Source organism: Scardinius erythrophthalmus (assembly GCF_964197995.2).
Source record: "Scardinius erythrophthalmus genome assembly, chromosome: 20".
In the NCBI taxonomy this organism is placed as follows: domain Eukaryota; kingdom Metazoa; phylum Chordata; class Actinopteri; order Cypriniformes; family Leuciscidae; genus Scardinius; species Scardinius erythrophthalmus.
Window position 1 is genome coordinate 33368085 of NC_138240.1, and position 21250 is coordinate 33389334.

General features: G+C 38.4%; 1 protein-coding gene across 1 annotated transcript; it reads right to left on the bottom strand.

Annotated features, from left to right (window-relative positions):
* Positions 1 to 72: 72 nt before the first annotated feature.
* On the bottom strand, positions 73 to 19481 carry chmp7 (charged multivesicular body protein 7). Its single transcript, XM_081349711.1, has 12 exons — positions 19359 to 19481; positions 19002 to 19255; positions 17133 to 17408; positions 15031 to 15202; positions 11259 to 11444; positions 10486 to 10619; positions 6784 to 6832; positions 6573 to 6692; positions 3267 to 3365; positions 3093 to 3150; positions 2073 to 2303; positions 73 to 793 (listed from the first exon to the last, which is right to left on the bottom strand). Exons 3-12 carry the CDS (start codon positions 17402 to 17404, stop codon positions 765 to 767), a joined length of 1350 nt encoding a protein of 449 aa, XP_081205837.1. The 5' UTR covers positions 17405 to 17408; positions 19002 to 19255; positions 19359 to 19481; the 3' UTR covers positions 73 to 764.
* Between the last annotated feature and the right edge of the window lie 1769 nt (positions 19482 to 21250).

The following is a 21250-nucleotide window of genomic DNA, read 5'->3' on the forward strand; positions in this document are numbered from 1 at the left end:
TTTTGCGTTTCCAATTCGTCATTCATATTTATAGGTCACTTTTTCTGTCTTTTTTTTTTATTTTTATTTTTTAACTAATGTACACTACTGTTCAAAAGTGTAGTAACATTTAAAAAAAAAACTTTTATTTAGCAAGGATGATGTTACAAAATAAATGCTTCTTTTTTTAGCATAACTATTTTCAACATTGATAATAGATATTCCTTGAGCACCAAATCAGCATCTTAGAATAATTTCTGAAGGGTCAGATTCACATTTGCCATCAAATAAATACTTTATCTTAAATAGTAATATTCACAGTATTACTCTTTTACTGTATTTTTGATAAAAATATAGTAAATATTACCAGCCCCAAACTTTTGAACAGTGGTGTAAATTATTGTATTTAGTTTCTATAATTGTTCGTAACTTTTTAATGAGGCTATGTACTTACAAAAACAACAGATAAATCTTTACAAAATTTTAATAATTATGTAGACACATCTGAGTGAGCATCTCGCTTCTCAACAAATGCACAGGGAATATTGTTTATTTGGCATCATAATTTTTAGTTTTATTAGAATAATACATTGTACAGACTTTACAAACTCAAGAAGGCCACTCTTAAAACTGTCTTAAAAAAACAAAAATAAACATGCTATTACAAACATGAATAAGGGCTCTTCATAAGGACTTGGTAGGGCGTATTACAATGTAAGGACACACATGTTCTGTACTGTATCTGATGGCTTTCCTTCACACCCGTTGTGCTTGTGCTGAAACGCTCACTGCGCCGACTCCAGCCTCCTCTGAGCTGCGGAGCGGAGAGAAGAAACATTCAGAAGGACTCGCAATAAAGTTACAAGGTTAGAATCACTGACTATTATGAAGAAAAGAGAATTGATTGATCATTTACTTTTATTTTTAGGTAAAAAAGAACAAAAACTAAACTGAAACTAGAAATATGCACTTCAATAAAAAACGAAAATGAAACCGAGTTACTCAATCAATGGACGGATGGTAATGAAATGAATCAGTGGTTTGATTGATAATCTCGCGACAATCTCTATCAACATCACCATCATAATAAACCACATGGTGCTTCTGTGTCTGTGAAACATTTTAATATTTATTAACATTTTAATATGTTTTATTAAGGTTTGATCAAATCCCTAAAGCCAAGATAATGTTGTCACGAAATTGGAATTTCTAAATTCCATACAATACTTTGAAAAATTAACAATATTAAGGTACATTTTTAATTCAATGGGGGAAAATTGCTAATTGTTAATGTACTTTTGTCCATAATCAAAGCATTTTCTTATCAACTGACATTTTATTGTCTAAGATTCCTTAGACCCGATAGCTATGAGGCTGATTTAATAATAATAATAATAATAATGTTTTTAATCTGTATTTTACATATTATTAACATTTATTTTTACATATATATACACACACACATATATATATATGTATATATGTATATGTATATGTATATATATATGTAAAAATAAATGTTATGTATATATATATATATGTGTGTGTTATTTCTGAGACAAATGTATTAATATTGTATTACAACTGCAAAATAAAAAGTGAATATTTCATAATAAGAATATTCATTATTTTACAATACACAGCATTACCAAAATTACAATAATTGTCTAAACATCTTCACTTGCGGGAGTTAAAACCTTAAGCTTTTATTTTGGCAGAAAACTGCAGGAAGCCATTTAAGTTTCTGTCACAACAGATGTACAAACGTTTCTCATAACAAATCTAGTGAAAAGCTGTAATCATCAAAAAAAAAAAAAAAAAAAAAAAAAAAATGACTCCAAGTATGAGCAATAGTGATGCCTGCCTTAAGCCGGGGACACACTTAACGACCGTAAGGCTGATTATGAATGTAATTTGATACTTACGACTGATCATGTTCACAGTTGGTGTTTAAAATCTGCTGCATTCGTTGGAAACAGTCTGTAAGTGTGTTTAGTCAGACTTAGAATGTTTCAGCTAGTCGTTGAGTGTGTCCCCGGCATTAGAAACATTTCGAAAATAACAACAGCGCTAAAAGAAGAGCGTAAAGGAACCTGTGTCAGAGACTGTGAGTCGACTCAGTTCTCTGTCCAGCTCCTCATCTGTGATGCCCAGGCTGGAATCAGGCACGCAGGGCAGAGACTGGAACAAATCCGCATCTGGGAGACCCGTTTTCCTGGGAGGAGAGAGAGGGTGCGTGGGCACCACTGGGAGCACGTCCTTATCCAGGATAGTGTTCTCCAATAATGACTTCAGCTCCTCCTCCAACTCCTCTGAATCCTCACCTAGGAGAACATGAGGAATTATTTACTCTTTTAGCCAACTTTATGGTAAAGACACTAAGTCCAGTCGGTATTGTCACTGATGAATGAATAGTAGAAGCCTGTATGGGGGAAATGCCAATCATAGCAAAACCCACACTAAAACACTAGGGTCGGGTACCATTTGAATTTTAACGATTCCGATTCTTATCAATTCCAATAAGGTAAAAAAAATTCCTTAGATATCATTCACATTTAGTCTTATTGCAAAACATTTATTGTAGCTAAATATCATGAACAAAAAAACAACAGGCTAAAGAACACTTACAGTACGCAAGGAACTAGCCTAACTAATATAAATTTAGCCTAACTAATATAACATTACAAAAGTAATTCAGTCAAGAACGAGTGAATTTTCTTTTTGTCTTCTGTCGTTTGATTAGTATTATTATAGAGACGGCGGCAGGAATGTTAGGCTGCTGTCACTTTAAGAGTTGCACAGAAATCAGCGCGCACTTGAATGGTTTAATATCACATTAAAATCACATTTTGTGTACACACGTTTTGGATGTGTGTGCAGCACATAAATCAGGATTTCATATTGAAATGCTCACAAAGGAATCGATAAGGGGAATCAAAATTTTTATTTTATTTTATTTTATAAGTATCCGATTCCTGACCTCAAGTATTTGATTCCAGAATTGGAATCGATTTTCGATTCCCAACCCTACTCCACACGCATGAAACATCTGGCCCGTTTTAGCTATAAATGTATGCGTTAGCACAGTGACACATAAAGTGAAGCTTGAATACCAGAATCCAGCACCCCTCCGGCAAGAGTCTGGTTGACTTCATCCTGAGTGTCGCATAACTGTGCAAAAAGCATAAATGCAAAATAAAGACCTTCATTCAAAATATGTATAACTATATTCAAACTACCATAGCATAAACCATGCATGGCTACAATTCAGATTTGTCATACATCACCTCTTGTATCTGATCCACCAGGTTCTCTGCTCGCTCCACACTCACACCCTTCAGAGAGATCCTCAGAGCCGCCACACCCGCCTGGTATGCCTGCATCACCTGCACACACACACCAGAACACTTCATCATCACAAGCATAATCAACATGCCTGTGACGTGTGTGGTGTGCATCAACAACAAAACTATTTATATAATCCTTAAAGAAAATACATGCTGGGTGGTTGTGAACAAGTTGAATTTATCCACAAATGTATCTACAAAAAGTGTGGATAAAGTGTGAATGGATTTTTTCTGGAAATTTATTTTTTCTGTGGAGCAAAAGCAAAAGTAGATATTTTGAAGTACGTACACGCAGTTCTTTTCCATACAATGATGGTTCACAATGGCCGTGCCGCCTGCCTGAAAGAATAACTAAAATTTCAATTAGTTTCTAACACAAAGATTGGTGTGACTACTTTTATGGGGTTTTTTGTTGTCCACTTGACAGTCACAGTCATTGTATGGAAAAGAAGAACATTCTTTAAAGTTTCTGCTTTTGTGGCAAACAGACTCTGAGTGAATAATGACTTTAAGCCATTTAAAGTAGATTACCATATTTTCCAGAAAGTACCTGACTTAAAATTGCATTATTGAGAAAAAAAAAAAAAAAGTTGCATCAGTGTACAAGTCACATTATATTATTACATAAAAATATTAAAGTGCCTCTATTATGCTATTTTAAAGGTTCCTCCAAAACAAGAGTCTCCTACAACAGGTTTACATGCATCCAAGCTCAAAAACACTTTAGTTTTCTCATAATATCCATTTGCACATCACCTAATTTCTCAAAGAGCCTGAAAATCGAAGATTCTCTAAACCCCTCCTTTCTGAGAGACTGCTCTGCTCTGATTGGTTAGATGGTCCAGTCTTTTGGTCTACCGCTTACAACGCGTGTCGGAAACCAAACGACTATTAGCATATCTGAATTTCAGCTCTTGAGGCTTCCTTAGCACAATAAACAGTAACGATGGCGCCGGCTTAAAGGTGCATTAAGCAACTTTTCATGTTAAAAATACCCGTTTTTCTAACCCATACATGCTTAAACAATTGCCTGATGGGCTGAATGAGCCCTTCTATGATCTCTGCGATTGCCTCTATAATCCTGTACAGTAAAATAAATAAGAGGGATTCGGGACGGAATCGACTGGGCGTGACGTCATGCGCGTTCACGCTCACCTGGCTATGTCTGGCAGGTTTGTGTATTCGCCGCCATTATCCGCATCAGCGAAGACAACTCAAGCGACTTTGGCAAAAGTAGAAGATGGATTCAAAGAGACCGGCTTCTAGTTCATCCCAAACCCCAACGCAAACTCCACGTAACCGCGTGCACAACTCTGGTTGCAGTTTCGCGTGTCGCCAGAAGGGGGCATAGTTCTGCAAAAACTCAGAGACTTGCGCAATGCACCTTTAAAGGGGTCATATAATGCCATTTTTGTACAAGCTAATATGATTCTTTAGGGTCTAAATTAAAAGTTTGTAATATACTTTAATTAAAAATTCTCATTAGTATTGTAAGAAAACACTAATTTTACCTGGTCAAAAACAGCTGTTTTCAGCACGCCGTTTCAGTGCATGTGTCTTTAAATGATAATGAGCTTTGCTCACCCCGCCCCTCTGTTCTGTGGGTACACCGTATTAGACATTCTCTGACCGTATCTAACACAATAACCACGTGTTATTCGTTATAAACGTGGGATTATGAATTATATTGAGAACGTCGTACATAGAAAACATGCTGTAATGTACCCTGAGTGTAAACCTTAGACGCATTCATCGTGAAGCTGCAGCAAGGTTTGCAAATTTCGCAAAGATTAATATAAATACTAATATAAAGGTTAATAAAACATTACACTCACATCTTCTGGAGGCTCAGCAGGAACACGTTGGTACCGATCCGTTTTTTCTCGTTTGTAAAGCTGTCTGGTGTGAAATGATTCGCGCAAACATGAAAGCACAGACGATCGTGGGGAATCCCCGTGAGGGAATCCCCGCGTCAATCCTTTGGGCATATCGCTTCAAAAACAAAACTCAGCCACTGCTTCTTCAACGGCTCGGATTTAGGAACATCCAAATGACTGCTGTGTTCCTTATTACATCTAAGAACAGAACACCACAATCGCTTAGACGCCATTCTACTCCAGCATATCAACAATGGCGGACTGCTATGACGACGGCTGTCACAGCTTGCTCAGGGCGGGTCTTGTGTTGAAACACGGCTGTCAATCACAATAGCGGGAGGGGCGTACGATCTTATGACGTCACAATATCGAACGGCTTGATTTTAGAGATGGTCAAACATATAAGGAGATTAAAACAAAACCACTGGATGGATTTTTAGCATGATAGGATGGTTGTGTACAGGCACTGCCAACAGACATTTCAGTGCAATCAACTTGTAAAAGTGCATGTACCATTATATGACCCCTTTAACAGTATAAATTCTAATCCTTTGGAAGTGCATCAAAGTAGATTTGCTTTCGCAGCAGAAAACAGCGTCTTCTCAACATGTAGAAAACACGAACCAACTTCTACCAGTCTCAGCTACAACTACAGTGTTTGAGGGCGGGGAAAAGTAGATGTTGTTCAAAGGCAGCCAATGAACACCAGAGACTGGCATTATGCAAATTTGTTACATTGTTACTTAGATTTGTAACAGGAAGTTTTAGGTTTTAGTTTCTCGTTTCAGGCAGTTCAGAATCAATTCTTTCATATAGGAGACAATAACTTTATTTGTCGTGCGCTCTGATCTTTAAAACTTAGCAGATCTTTTACATTCACAAACAGCAATATTACACACTGCATGAAATGTGATATTCAAAAAAGCATTATAGAGGCACTCTGAATAACAAACATTATAAACACTACAAACGTGATTATGCGAGTTCCCCAACAAATCCTTTCAATTTAACGGTATTCAGAACAGAACATTTATTATAAACACCAGGCTAATTTATAAACTAATTTATTTCAAAGCGAAACTGTGCGTGAGAAATGCACAATACAACTTAACTTGAACTCACGTAACTCTCATTCGTTCCAAATTGAAATGTGTGTGCTTTGTGGATGTTTAGCGCTTTGGAATATAAGTAGCAGCACGTTTCAGAAGATTAAAAAACACAACGCAACTAGAAAAATATGGCATTCGCAAAAAAGTACAATACAGAGCTGGCTGGTAGTGTGTGTGAGGTTCCCTGCTGTTGGCCAACAGCATGTGCTGTCGTTCACGCCAGACTGTGTCATCTGTGTGTGTGTGTGTGTGTGTCTCACCAGGCGGTCGGTTTGAGAGTTTGCTATCCTGTCCAGGATCCCCTTCACTGTCTCGAGCTGAGCGAACAGACGATCCGCTTTCTTCTCCACACGCTTGCTGCCACGTAAACACCTCAGGGCCTGTGGCAGGACAAAGTGGGAATTCATTAAAACACTTTTCTTGCCTATTAAGCGTTAAACACAAGAAGGGTAAAACAAAGTGTGCTTATACCTGTGATTTCTTCCCCTCTTTAAGCAGTGATTTTGCCTGCTGCTTACACCTGCGAGTTAGACAACACATTCAGCAGTTTAGCTGCAGGGCCACTGTAATTACCCATCATGCCACAGAAACGGCACCGGACCGAAATAACAGCTGCGTCCGAAAGCTTAGGCATCTAACTTTTTGCCTATCAGACTTTGCAGGCAGTGTTTGCGCATGAAGAACCTCACGAAACACAGAGTTCTGAGGCCGCATAATGATTTAAAGGGATAGTTCCCCCAAAAATGAAAATTATGCCATAAGTCACTCTCCCTCAAGCCATCCTAGGTGTGTATATGATTTTCTTATTTCAGCCAAACACAATCAGTTATATTAAAAAATATCCTGGCTCTTCCAAGCTTTATAATGGAATGGTGCCACAGATTTTGAAGACCAAAAAAAGTGCATTTCATCCATCATAACAGTAATCTATTCGGCTCCAGGGGGTTCATAAAGGCCTTCTGAAGCGAAGCCAAGCGATTTTGTAAGAAAAATATCCATGTTAAAAACTTTATGACCCGACGTAGGACGTAGCTCCTCCTCTCTTATATATATATATATATATTTTTTTATCTTCATTTATATAGCGCTTTTAACAATGTAGATTGTCTCAAAGCAGCTTTACAGAGATAAGCGTATAATTTAAGGTAACAGAGATTGTTTCGGCTTTACAGCAGAGTTAAGTTATTTCCATCTAAAGTTAGTTTTAATTGATTTGGTTCCGTCGCAATGATCATTTGTTATTAAATTAGGGGCCGCTAAGACGACACCATTCTCTCTACACAGACTTTAAACGCGAACCTGTGAGAAACGCTGATGGCGTTCACATGCGCATTTAGAATGGGTTCTATAGTTATGTGCGTTTGAATATACGCAGGTTTGGAATTCCCTACAAGCCAAGCCTAAACAAAATACTTGTCTTTCCTTATAAATTTTGATAAGGAATTTTATTTTATTTGTTGCTTTGGGGTAGGACAGCGAGACGAATTTTCCCGACAACGCTTTATCTGTAGAGTGGTAGTGGGATCCTCCATAGGGAGAGAATAGTTGGCACTTCAGCACTGCGTTGTCATCGGTCCAGGTGAAGGTCCTTCGTCAGATCTGGATACGGCCTGGATCCGGCAGGCTGCAGGAAAAACCTCGGGATAAACACAGACACTAAAATTAGCGTAGATGCCATTCTTATGATGTAACGAGTACATCAGGATTTATGGGAAGTGTTCCCGGTTCCAGCTGACCTAATCTATGCAACCTAACATTGAATTATAGAAGTCTATAATGTGTTATGTGAATGCTAGGTCAAAGAGATGTGTCTTTAGTCTAGCTTTGAACTGACAGAGTGTGTCTGCTTCCCGGACAATGGTAGGAAGACTGTTCCAGAGTTTTGGTGCTAAATAGGAAAAGGATCTACCGCCAGCAGTCGATTTTGATATTCTAGGTATAATCAACTGGCCGGAATTTTGAAATCGTAATAGACGTGACGGACTATAATGCGTTAAGAGCTCGCTCAAGTACTGCGGAGCTAAACCATTCAGTGCTTTGTAAGTAATCAGCAATATTTTAAAATTTATGCGATGTTTAATAGGGAGCCAATGCAGTTTTGACAGAACTGGGCTAATATGGTCATACTTCCTGGTTATGGTAAGAACTCGAGCTGCTGCGTTTTGAACCAGCTGTAGTTTGTTTATTAAGCGTGCAGGGCAACCACCCAGTAGAGCATTACAATAATCTAGCCTTGAGGTCATGAACGCATGAACTAATTGTTCCGCATTTGTCAATGAGAGCATATGGCGTAATTTAGATATATTTTTAAGATGGAAAAATGCAGTTTTACAGATACTAGACACGTTACTTTCAAATGAAATTGAAAGTGTCTAACATTTCACTGTTTCGTTCAAATTTCAAAATGATCAAAATTCTCATTATTGACTTTAATTCGTGACCGGTGTTTTGCTCTGTCCTCTGCGCGTCCGCGTTCATCAATACGTCATGCGTCGGGTCAGAGGTCACTCTTCATGCGTCGGGTCAGAGGTCACTCTTCATGCGTCGGGTCAGAGGTCACTCTTCATGCGTCGGGTCAGAGGTCACTCTTCATGCGTCAGGTCAGAGGTCACTCTTCATGCGTCGGGTCAGAGGTCACTCTTCATGCGTCGGGTCAGAGGTCACTCTTCATGCGTCAGGTCAGAGGTCACTCTTCATGCGTCGGGTCAGAGGTCACTCGTAACGTGTCGGGTCAGAGGTCACTCGTCATGCGTCGGGTCAGAGGTCACTTTTTATGCGTCGGGTCAGTGGGCACTCTTCATGCGTCGGGTCAGAGGTCACTCTTCATGCGTCGGGTCAGAGGTCACTCTTCATGCGTCAGGTCAGAGGTCACTCTTCATGCGTCAGGTCAGAGGTCACTCTTCATGCGTCGGGTCAGAGGTCACTCTTCATGCGTCGGGTCAGAGGTCACTCTTCATGCGTCAGGTCAGAGGTCACTCTTCATGCGTCAGGTCAGAGGTCAATCTTCCGCCAGAACTCGACTCGTGTACGGCCGTTACCAGAAGCCAGTGATTATAGTTAATAAAGTCATAAATATGGATATTTTTCTTACAAAAACACATGGCTTCGCTTCAGAAGGCCTTTATTAACACCATGCCGTATGGATTACTTTAGTGATGGATGGATGTGCTATTTTTGGCTTTAAAAACTCAATGCCACTATTCAATGCCATTATAAAGCTTGGAAGAGCCAGGATATTTTCGGTTGTGTTCGTCTGAAAGAACGTCATATACATCTAGGATGGCTTGAGGGTGAGTAAATAAATCAAGGGATAATTTTCCTTTTTGGGTGAACTATCCCTTTAATGATCTACAAGAAAATAGAGAGAGCTTTAGTGAAAACTAAGCGAATTTCATTACTACAATACCAGTTTCTAGCTAGAAACGACATCAAAAGTGTCTGCCTATGTCTGCTACAGACAGAGCGATTTCAGCAATCCTATAAGATCATTACAAATCACACTGTACGACATGGATCTAATAAACTCTAAAAAACACCTATTGAATCGTAAGCTACGACGATTCAATAAGTTAGTATAGAAGAATGAAACATCAGCATGAGCTAGTGGTGAACAAATTGAGCAAGATGAGTCACACTTTGGCAACTGTGGTTTTTATGTGCGCTGAAAACCAAAGAGGAGGAAGCGAAAGAGGAGAATATGGATGTGGCCAGGGAACAGAGGCCAACTTGGCATGCCAATTTTGCAAATGGAGCTTGAGATTTTTAGTGCCATGTCGCGTTGATCAATACGCCATTTCATGTTTCATTTTTATTGGCTCTCTTTGAACCTCTCTCACTGTAAGACATAGGCCCACCGTTTATGAGCCACGGCCACAGCAATCGCCACGATTCGTCATCTTTCGTCTAGGACAGACCAAATTCCTACAATGACCACCAACCTCAACTTTCAGACGCCATGTTTCTTTGGCTCAACTGTCACAGAATCAAACGCACAGGATCATACGCAGTGAAGGATACGTCTGTGCTGTGTAAATCAATCAAATGAAGGAAGGCATCTCAGACAGTAGACAGGCTGTGACACGATCATAGGATTCATAGGATCCCTTCCTACCTCAGCGTTCTTTAGCTTTCGGACGCAGCCAATGTCAATACAGTTTGTGTGAACTGGCTCACTTTTCTGCCTCCAGTCCCAGCACCTCCACCCTCTCCTCCAGAAGCTTCTCGCTGCGCTGGAGCTGATAGATGCCCAGGTCCACCTCGCTGACAGGACACACACGGCCCTGTCCTGCCTGACTGAATTTCACCAGCTATACAGAGACAAGATCAAAAGTTCAATCAGAGCTGAGCAAACTGAACCCAAACATGTGCTAAAAGATACTAATCCAATAATCAGAGCCCTGCAGCGACACAGATTAGAGAGAAATGTTGGAACATTATTCTATGTCTATGCTTAAGAGTTCAAAACTTTATGGAGGGTAAGATTCTCACCAAGACTGCGTGTATTTAATCAAAACAGTAATATTGTGGCAAACTATTGCCATAACCGTTTTCTATTTGAATACATTTTGATCACAGCTGAATTTTCAGCATCATTACTCCAGTCTTCAGTGTCACATGATCCTTCAGAAATCACTCTGATATGATGATTTGCTGCTCAAAAAAACGTGTTTCTTATTATCAATGTTGAAACCATAATACATTATTTTTTCAGGATTCTAAAGAACATTGTAATTGTTTTTACTGTCACTTCTGATTAATTTAATGTGTTTTTGCTAAATAAAAGTATAAAAAAAAAAAAAAAAAATCTTACTGAGCTCAAACATTTGAACGGCAATGTATTAAGGACTCAAAAAATGGTTAACCAGCATTAGTATCTACAGAATGTCCACTTTCTATCCTAAAGTCTTTGTGAGCACATCAGTTTTCGCTCTTGTACACAAACCCACCTTCTCTCCTTCATGGAGCGAGACGGTGACATGTTTTTCTCTCTGGAGCTGTAGCAGAGCCATGCAGAGCGTGCTTTCATCGGGACAGATGTGAGAGGAGAGCGCACGCAGCTCTGGGAAAGACAGCAGAGAGCGCAGTGCTAAAGGAGAACCTCGATATGCCGCCAAAAGCGCCGCAGCCTTTTCCTGCAAGAGAAAAAACCCTGACCGATAAATACCTGCACGACATATCAATAACACACAGTGCAGTGGGGGCTTTTTTTATTGCAAATTATTAAAAAAAAAAGAAAAGAAAATGAATGTCACCACTGAGATTACAGCTCCAAAAATTTATTAATAAATAGCGCAACGTTTCGATCAATCAGGTCTTCATCAGGCACGATAACCTTGTGGAGTGAGATGCAACTCTTTTTGCATTTATTTTTGATCATTGCAAATTAGATCATCATAAAAATTAAGAGTTTAAAATAGGGGAGATGTGAATTTTCAGAATGTCTTAGTATTCATTATGTTCCCAATATGGACAGCAGCACTTGAGCTGCATATTGAAAGTATACGTATATGTTCAGTCAAAAGGACACTGCAAATTACTCTACAGTAGTTATGTTTGCATCCAAAGTTGCAAATTTAACTTATGTGCAAAATTGGAATATTAAATCAAACATTTGCGAATAAAACAGCCTTTCCATTTTAATTTCCGGCATCATTACTCCAGTCTTCAGTGTCACATGATCCTTCAGAAATCATTCTAACATGATGATTTGATGATCAAGAAACAGTTATTATTATTATGTTAAAAACAGTTTTGCTGCTTCATATTTTTATGGAAAACATGATTTTTTGATAATCAAAATTCAAAAGATTTATTTAAAATAGAAACTGTTTGCAACAATGTAAAAAAAAATTACTGTCACTTTTGATCGATTTAATGTCCTTCCTGAAAAAGTGTTGATTTCTTTTATATATATATATATGAAGAGTTCAGATGCAAAAACCTCTAAATGCCATCTGAAATTTCCTCCTAGAATGATCATTTTTATCAAGCTTGTATATTTACTTTCACTTAAATGGCAATTAATAGGTATCTTTCATTGCCATTTAAGTGAAATTACTGAACTTAAATATACGAGCTTCATAAAAATGATCATTCTAGAAGAAAATTTCAGATGGCATTTAGAGGTTTTTGCATCTGAACTCTTCATATATATATATATATATATATATATATATATATATATATATATATATATATATATATATATATATATATATTAGGGTGCATCAAATTTGAATGGGAAATTTTAATTTAAAAATATCAATTTGGCTGGCATTGCCTTTTGTTCCAATTAACATAAAAATGACTTTTGCAAAGTTTTGAGGGATTCCATTGAGATTTAGGGGTGCCACCTAACACATGAACTTTGGCGAAATTTCAAAAATGTGCAATTTTTAGTCTAATTGCCAAAAGGTTGACCTGGAAATGTTGAGTACAGTGAACTTTTATACAGTAACATGTTCTATAGGGTTATCAAAGTAAAAGTTGTTTGTTTGAACCCTTTGGGCAACTTGGGCATTTCTCAGAATTCAACTTTCAAGATTCTCCATTCATTTGTCCTATAGACAAAATGAATGGAGGTCAATGGGACATGTTCACGTGGCCTTACCCTGTTAATTTACTGTAACAATTACAATGCTACTCTCAATACACATGAGACATCTACAGTGGGGAGAACAAGTATTTGATACACTTCAGATTTATCAGGTTTTCCCACTTACAAAGCATGTAGAAGTCTGTAATTTTTTATCATAGGTACTCTTCAACTGTGAGTGACGGAATCTAAAACAGAAATCCTGAAAATCACATTGTATGATTTTTAAGTAATTAATTTGCATTTTATTGCATGACATAAGTATTTGATACATCAGAAAAGCAGAACTTTGGTACAGAAACCTTTGTTTGCAATTACAGAGATCATACGTTTCCTGTAGTTCTTGACCAGGTTTGCACACACTGCAGGAATTTTGTCCCACTCCTCCATAAAGACCTTCTCCAGATCCTGCAGGTTTCGGGGCTGTCGCTGGGAAATACAGACTTTCAGCTCCCTCCAAACATTTTGTATTGGGTTCAGGTCTGGAGACTGGCTAGGCCACTCCAGGACCTTGAGATGCTTCCTACGGAGCCACTCCTTAGTTGCCCTGGCTGTGTGTTTCGGCCCATCTTCAATGCTCTTACTGAGGGAAGGAGGTAGTTGGTCAAGATCTTGCGATACATGGCCCCATCCATCCTCCCCTCAATACGGTGCAGTCGGCCTGTCCCCTTTGCAGAAAAGCATCCCCAAAGAATGATGTTTCCACCTCCATGCTTCACGGCTGGGATGGTTTTCTTGGGGTTGTACTCATCCTTCTTCTTCCTCCAAACACGGCGAGTGGAGTTTAGACCAAAAAGCTCTATTTCTGTCTCATCAGACCACATGACCTTCTCCCATTCCTCCTCTGGATCATCCAGATGGTCATTGGCAAACTTCAGACGGGCCTGGACATGCTTCGGCTTGAGCAGGGGGACCTTGTGTGCGCTGTAGGATTTTAATCCATGACGGCGTAGTGTGTTACTAATGGTTTTCTTTGAGACTGTGGTCCCAGCTCTCTTCAGGTCATTGACCAGGTCCTGCCGTGTAGTTCTGGGCTGATCCCTCACCTTCCTCATGATCATTGATGCCCCACGGGGTGAGATCTTGCATGGTGCCCCAGACCGAGGGAGATTGACCGTCATCTTGAACTTCTTCCATTTTCTAATAATTGCGCCCAGCCTAGCATCCCAGCCTTGTGCAGGTCTACAATTTTATTCCTGATGTCCTTACACAGCTCTCTGGTCTTGGCCATTGTGGAGAGGTTGGAGTCTGTTTGATTGAGTGTGCGGATGGGTGTCTTTTATACAGGTTCTGAATTTTTGTTTTAGATTCCGTCTCTCACAGTTGAAGTGTACCTATGATAAAAATTACAGACCTCTACATGCTTTGTAAGTGGGAAAACCTGCAAAATCGCCAGTGTATATCAAATACGTGTTCTCCCCACTGTATACTCTGAATATGACATTGTCCACTCTAGAATACTGTTGATGTTAAGCTTAATAGCTTAGCTAACATAGATAGCTAACTGTGGTTAGCAAACTGTTGCTAGCTAACGTTAGCTAGATGTAATGAGCACCAAATACCTATAAATATGACTTAAATGACTTATGAATAATAAGTATACAAAGACAAAATTACAGATATGATAGTAATTATGTAATAATACATACCCAACACAGAAAGATCACCTCAAACAGAAAGATAATCTCAGTTTTCTTGAGCTGTAGTATTGTTTAACTCAGATCTCCATTGTGACCATTGAGCACTGTTAAGCACTTTATCCAACAAAACCAGATGTGCGGTGGCACCCCTAAATCATCATGTACTGGAAAAATATTTTGCATGTGTTGTTTCTACATATATTGGAACATTTTTAGCACCCAGCCATATCAAAATTCAAGAATTGTGTTTTTTGATGCACCCTAATATATATATATATATATATATATATATATATATATATATATATATATATATAAAAAAAAAAATAAAAAAAAATCGTACTGACCCTTAACTTTTGAACTGTAGCATATAAATGCAAATGGGTATTAATGGCTGAAGACTTTATTCTGTTAGGTAACACCGTTTAACTTGAACATTTGAACTGAATATTCGATTCACATTTTGACTGAAGACACCCTTACTTTAACCAGTTCTATCACAACGAACATCTCCTCCAGCGGGACCCTCCCGCTGCCCAGCAGAGCCGACAGAGTCCACTTCAGGGGCCGGACTAACAGCAGTCCCACACCCCACGACAGCCAGCCCGAGTCTACGTTTGCAGCGAAGTCGGATTCTTTCTGCACCTTCCCACTCCTAAAAGGACAAAACAAACCCGAATAACATGTCATAAATACACGTAATGATTAAACATCATGATCTATGAGACACTGGCTGCGTCCGAACGCTTAAAACGTTGCCTTCAGAGGACGCATTCATTCCAAGATCGGAAGGCATTCTGGGTTGTACGTCAGAACATAGGCTCACTATTGGCCGACGCTGGTCATGTGTGTGATGCTGGCCAATAGTGAGCCTACGTTCTGACGTACAACCCAGAAGCCCTGCGCTGTTACACTACGTGAACTCACTCAGAGGCCCACATAGAAGGAAATGAATAGTGGAATAAAGTCGTTATTTTTGTTGTTTTTTTGCTCATAAAAAGTATTCTCGTCACTTGATAAACATAAGGTTGAGCCACTGGAGTCACTTGGAGTATTTTAAACATTGTCTTTACTAACTTTCTGGGCCGGCAAGTTTCAATTACATAGAAGCCTGTGGAGGAGTGAGACAGCTCTCAGATTTCATCAAAAATATCTTAATTTGTGTTCTGAAGATGAACGAAAGTCTTACGGGGTCGGAACGACATGAGGGCGAGTAATTACTGACAGAATTTTCATTTTTGGGTGAACTAACCCTTTAAAGGATTATTTCACTTTCAAAAAAAATGTTGCTGATAATTTTCTCACCCAAGATGTCTTTCTTTCTTCAGTCGAAAAGAAATTCAGGTTTTTGAGGAAAACATTCCAGGATTTTTCTCCATATAATGGACTTCAATGGCAACCAACAGTTTGAAGGTTCAAATGTCCGTCTCAATGCAGCTTCAAAGTCTCGACATGATCCCAGTCGAGAAATAAGAGTCTTATCTCGCGAAACGATCGGTCATTTTCTAAAAAAAATATATATATATACTTTTTAACCATAAATGCTCGTCGTGTGAGATGTGTGACGCATTGCGTCATCAGGTTGGAAAGGTCACGAGTCACATCATCTATCTAAGTTATTTGTCTGTGTACTCCGGTTCAAAAAGGTCGGGAAGGGTGAAAAATGTCGTCTCATTTTCTCCTCCAACTTCAAAATCAGCCGACATCTTTGTTTTAATTTATTATTATTATTATTTTATTTTTTTTCGTGACCTTTCCAACGTGATGACGCAATGTGTGGCACATCTCAGAGATGGTACACGATGGGCATTTGTGGTTAAAAAGTATATATATTTTGTAAATGACCCTTATTTCTCGACTGGGATCGCTTAGAGACTTTGAAGCTGCATTGAGACGGACATTTGAACCTTCTGTGAACATTGGTATAGTTGGTTGCCATTGAAGTCCATTCTGTGTAGAAAAATCCTGGAATGTTTTCCTCAAAAACCTTAATTTCTTTTCGACTGAAGAGAGAAAGACATGGATATCCTTGATGACATCGGGGTGAGTCAATTATCAGCAAAAAAATTTTTGAAAGTGAATTAACCCTTTAAAGCACGTCTGAATCCAACGTTAGCTTCACTTCCTGTCTCCTGAGATCTGATCCATCTTTGAAAGCAGCATAGATGCATCCTTCACTGCCTTTGATATCCCACAATCCTGTGCGTTCCACTCCATGACAAAATATTTTGAGCTAAAACTTAAAGACAGCATCTAAAAGTTGCGTGTTGTGTGTGAATTAGGGGTGTAACGGTACACGTATTCATCCCGAACCGTTACGGTTTGGTGCATACAGTCAGGCGAGGAATAAATGTCCACTTTTTATGTCATTTCTAGCAAGAAATCACAGTAATTAAATGAATATTCACTTATTTATCCCCAAAGCTCTCTCTATTTTGCTGCAGATCATTAGACAGTGACATTGCCTCAGTCAGAAGTCTGTCTGAACTCAGTTTCGTGAGGTGCCTTGGTGTGCAAACGAACAGAAAGTCCATCGGCTTAGCTTTCGAAACGCAGCCATTATACTCGAGGTGACGGTGACTTACCGAATCATGCTCTGAATTACAGTACTCAAGCCCAGAGGAACGATGCCCTTCCTTCTGAAACTCTCGTTCAAGTCCTGCAGACTCACACACACCGACCCGCGTCTCCTGCAGTGCTCAATGATCAGAGGACTCCAGAAGTCTATCTTCCCATCCCAGTCTGTGCAGTCAACATCCCGGTTCTCTTTAAAGGCGGAGAACAAGAACGCCATCCGCTCGTCATCCTCCCAGTCCGAAGGGAAGCACGCGCCCCTCTCCTGCGCTGACACCGACATCGTGCTGCCAATGAAAGAGCTCCAATGATCAATGATCCAACACTTTAGCATACTTTTAAAAACAGTAGAAGAATATACTTCAGTGTGAAATGAATGTGACGTTTTCAGGCACTTTAACGGCATGTTATTAATAATTGAAGGACAATGTATTAGCTTAAATTTATACTAAATGCGATTAGTTGAATTTGAGTGTTTTTTAACCCATCAAGTAGGACTTATTAGGGATAGATCACCCAAAAAGTATTTCTGTCCCTCCACTGACAGCTACGCAACTGACACTTTGACGCTTCAAAAAGTTCATAAAGAGATCGTAAAACTAATCCATACGAATTGAGAGGTTTAGTCCAAATTTTCTGAAAAGACTTTATATGATAAACAGATTGAAATCAGGCTTTTATTCTTAGATTTTTCTTAGAATTATATATTCGCCTAATATTCTTATATTATATTTTATTCTTATATACTTCTTTTATTTTATTTTTTACAATCTCTTTATGAACTTTTTGAAGTGTCAAAGTGGTAGTTGCGTAGCTGTCAATGGAGGGACAGAAAGCTCTCAGATGTCCTCAAAAAGATCTTCATTTGTGTCCTGAAGATGAACAAAAGTCTTACAGGTTTGGAACGACATGAGGGGGGAGTAAATAATGACAGAAATAAATGTACTGACAAAAATTTATGGTAAATTAAAATATACTAATTTCTATTGATGCTTGTGTATAAATATATTTGGAATTGCACATTTGAAATCTATTTAGTACATTTAATTCGTTAATATATTAACTTTAAATGTAATGTTGAAAAAAAACACTACAGTCAAAATTATAATGAAGTACTTTCCAAGTGCTTTAGTGTGTTAGTCAACCAATTAAAACAGGTGTACCTCTTTAAAATAAAACCTTTAATTTGACAGTTACAAAGTGCACTTTTTCAGTGTTTTAAGAAAAAAATAGTCAAGAAAGTTTACACTTAAGTGGCCTTTAATTCTAAAATATTGGCAAGTGTTTTTTTTATAATACGATATACTTATTCAATACAATTAAGCACACTGTTTTGTCACAAGGGTAACATGCATCAAAGAAGTGCATGACGGGTAGCTTTTATTGTCTTTTTAATATAACGATGTTTGATTAATTGTATAATGTATATGTATATCAGCAAACTGGTCACACTTTTTGTTTCTAATGGTTCTGCGGTGTTAACAGTACAAATATTACATTTCTCCCAGATGACAAACATGCAAATTAGCACGCATATTCGACTTCTAATTAAAATTTAAAGCACAAGAATAGTTTTGGATTAAGTATAGCATGTAAGACATTGCTGTCAACCACCTTGTAGCAGTTTAGCTCGTAAATATGCTTGTATTTTCAGGTGCTCAGCACATTTTCACACACTGATATCAAGGTCAGGTTAGCTGGCAAAGTGAACAGATCGTAAGATGCAAACCGAAATAACTGACAACGTTTCATCCGTCAGATATAATGTCGTGTGTCAAAACCTAGTGAGCTGCTATAACGCCTCATACATGCTGTCTTGTTCAGATCACTAGGTTTCGAGACACTGATTGTCCAATCTTAGATTCAAGGCAAGCTCAGACCTCAAGTTCAAGCAGCTGGATCAAGTTCTCAGCTAATCTCCTCAGTGTTTGTCGTGACATCCATCGGCGGGGATCCACATACTGCTTAAATAACCGGCGGGGGAGAGAGTTTCACTGAAGATGATGATGATGATGATGATGATGATGACAGCAACAACACCTCACCCGGAAGACAACAACACAGCTCTTCTCCCTCTGCTCGTCATCATCAGGCCACCAGCGGAACTCGACTGCCCCCTCGCGGTCGAAACACACTGACAGAAAACATGCGACAGAAGAGGGGTTAAACTAAAGGGTTTGTTCAACCAAACATTTAGATGATAATTTACTCTCCCTCAAGCCATCCTAGGTGTATACCTGTGATTTCTTCCCCTCTTTAAGCAGTAATTTTGCCTGCTGCTTACACCTGCGAGTTAGACAACACATTCAGCAGTTTAGCTGCGGGGCCACTGTAATTACCCATCATGCCACAGAAACGGCACCGGACCGAAATAACAGCTGCGTCCGAAATATCAATGACTTTGCAGGCAGTGTTTGCTCACGAAACACAGACTTCTGAGGCCGCATAATGTTTTAAAGGGACAGTTCCCCAAAAATGAAAATTATGCCATAAGTTACTCTCCCTCAAGCCATCCTATGTCTTTCTTCTTTCAGCCAAACACAATCGGAGGAATTAAAAAATATCCTGGCTCTTCCCAGCTGTAGCCTACCACAGATTTTGAAGCCCCAAAAAAGCATCCATCCATATAAAAGTAATCCATGCGACTCCAGGGGGTTAATAAAGACCTTCTGAAGCGAAGCCATGGGTTTTCGTTTTCTTTTAAAACAAAATATATTGGTTTGTATGGGCTACTGCCCCTTTAAATGCATAGCTCTGCTACATCGTTGGTCTGATGATAACATTTTAGTTTTAAGTATGATGATGGATTATCATGATGGACTCCGATTCCAATAACCCAGCCCGAGACAATAAAGGCTGAACAAACAATTACCATATGCTTTGCAATGATTGTTACTCCATTGTTCAGCAGTTTCATAAGAAAGGTGACCCCGACAAAAACAGCAAGTACATCTAGCTTTATTTACTGCATTTGGACCTAAATTCTCTGAGAATTGCAGTAATTGTGATGAAAATGTAATGCTACATTGCAAAAGTTTATATATCGGTTGTTGTATATCCTTCTGAGACCCAGCAACTGAGTTGTTTCCTCTATAGAGGACATTAAGTAGATTTTAGCAAATCTCTTTGAGATATAAGCCACAGTTTTAAGTCTGGATGTCCTAGAGCACATCGGGCTTAAACTGCTTAGCAGGCATTTTAAAGAGACATAAGGGAACAAAATATATCAATATTTCTATGAAATATGAGATATCATGAAAATGTTGCCAAGTTATTACTCTCATTATTATAGCTACTTATTTTTTCATTATGTTGCCCAAAGAACACATTAATATGCAAATTAGAGACAATGAATACATTGTATATAATCAGAAAAGCCATTTTATGGCCATGTTTACACAGTAAAATAAAGTAGAATAGTATATCAAATCATTCTCTAATATCTTTCATAGCATATATTGAGAATCTTTGTACAAATATTTGTAGGCTATAGTTTGTTTCAGGTGAAAGTTTGCTGGAGCTGTCAGAGCCCTGAAAACTCAGATTTACATTAAATCAAAGTTTTTTTCCTTGAAAAATGTTAGCTTGCCTTGAATGTAAAATTGCTTCATTTAGTATGTGGTTCTATGAATATGCAAATTAGCCCCGCCGATTGGTCTGATTGGTTACAAGGTAGTTTGTGACGTCAGAAACACCCGCGATTTCAAACCGTGTTTTTGAGACTCTTTGGTTCACTGCAGTTTTAAGGAGAAAATACTCAGCAATGGTGTCGACTTGTGATTTTACACATTTGTCTTAAAGCAAGACACCACATAGACATAAACAACATTAAAAACTTGATTTTTTTCATCTTTAAATGCAGGTAGCCTTCTATACTATGCATACAAAATGCAAAATTATGTAAACATCTTTTTCCAACATTATTCTCATATCTGTTTTACAAAGGTCAAGTTATAGAAGAAAAAAATAGCCTGCACCACAAATTGGCATATACTGAATATAAAAATGTAATATAAAAAACATTGTTATGGTTATAGAGTCTTGGTTTCATTTTTTTATTGGTCATGGTGTGCTCTAGTCTACATAACAAAATTTTCAGAATTGTTTTTCACAATTTGTTTCTTATAAT

Bases quoted from the DNA above. Each gene is read 5' to 3' on its own strand.
- chmp7 (XM_081349711.1), bottom strand. From the start codon at position 17,404: ATGTCGGTGTCAGCGCAGGAGAGGGGCGCGTGCTTCCCTTCGGACTGG. The intron at 15,203-17,132 runs GTAAGTCACCGT...TTGTCCTTTTAG, and splicing joins GTAATTCAGAGCATGATTCG to GAGTGGGAAGGTGCAGAAAG. The intron at 11,445-15,030 runs GTAAGGGTGTCT...TTTCTCTTGCAG, and splicing joins TTGTGATAGAACTGGTTAAA to GAAAAGGCTGCGGCGCTTTT.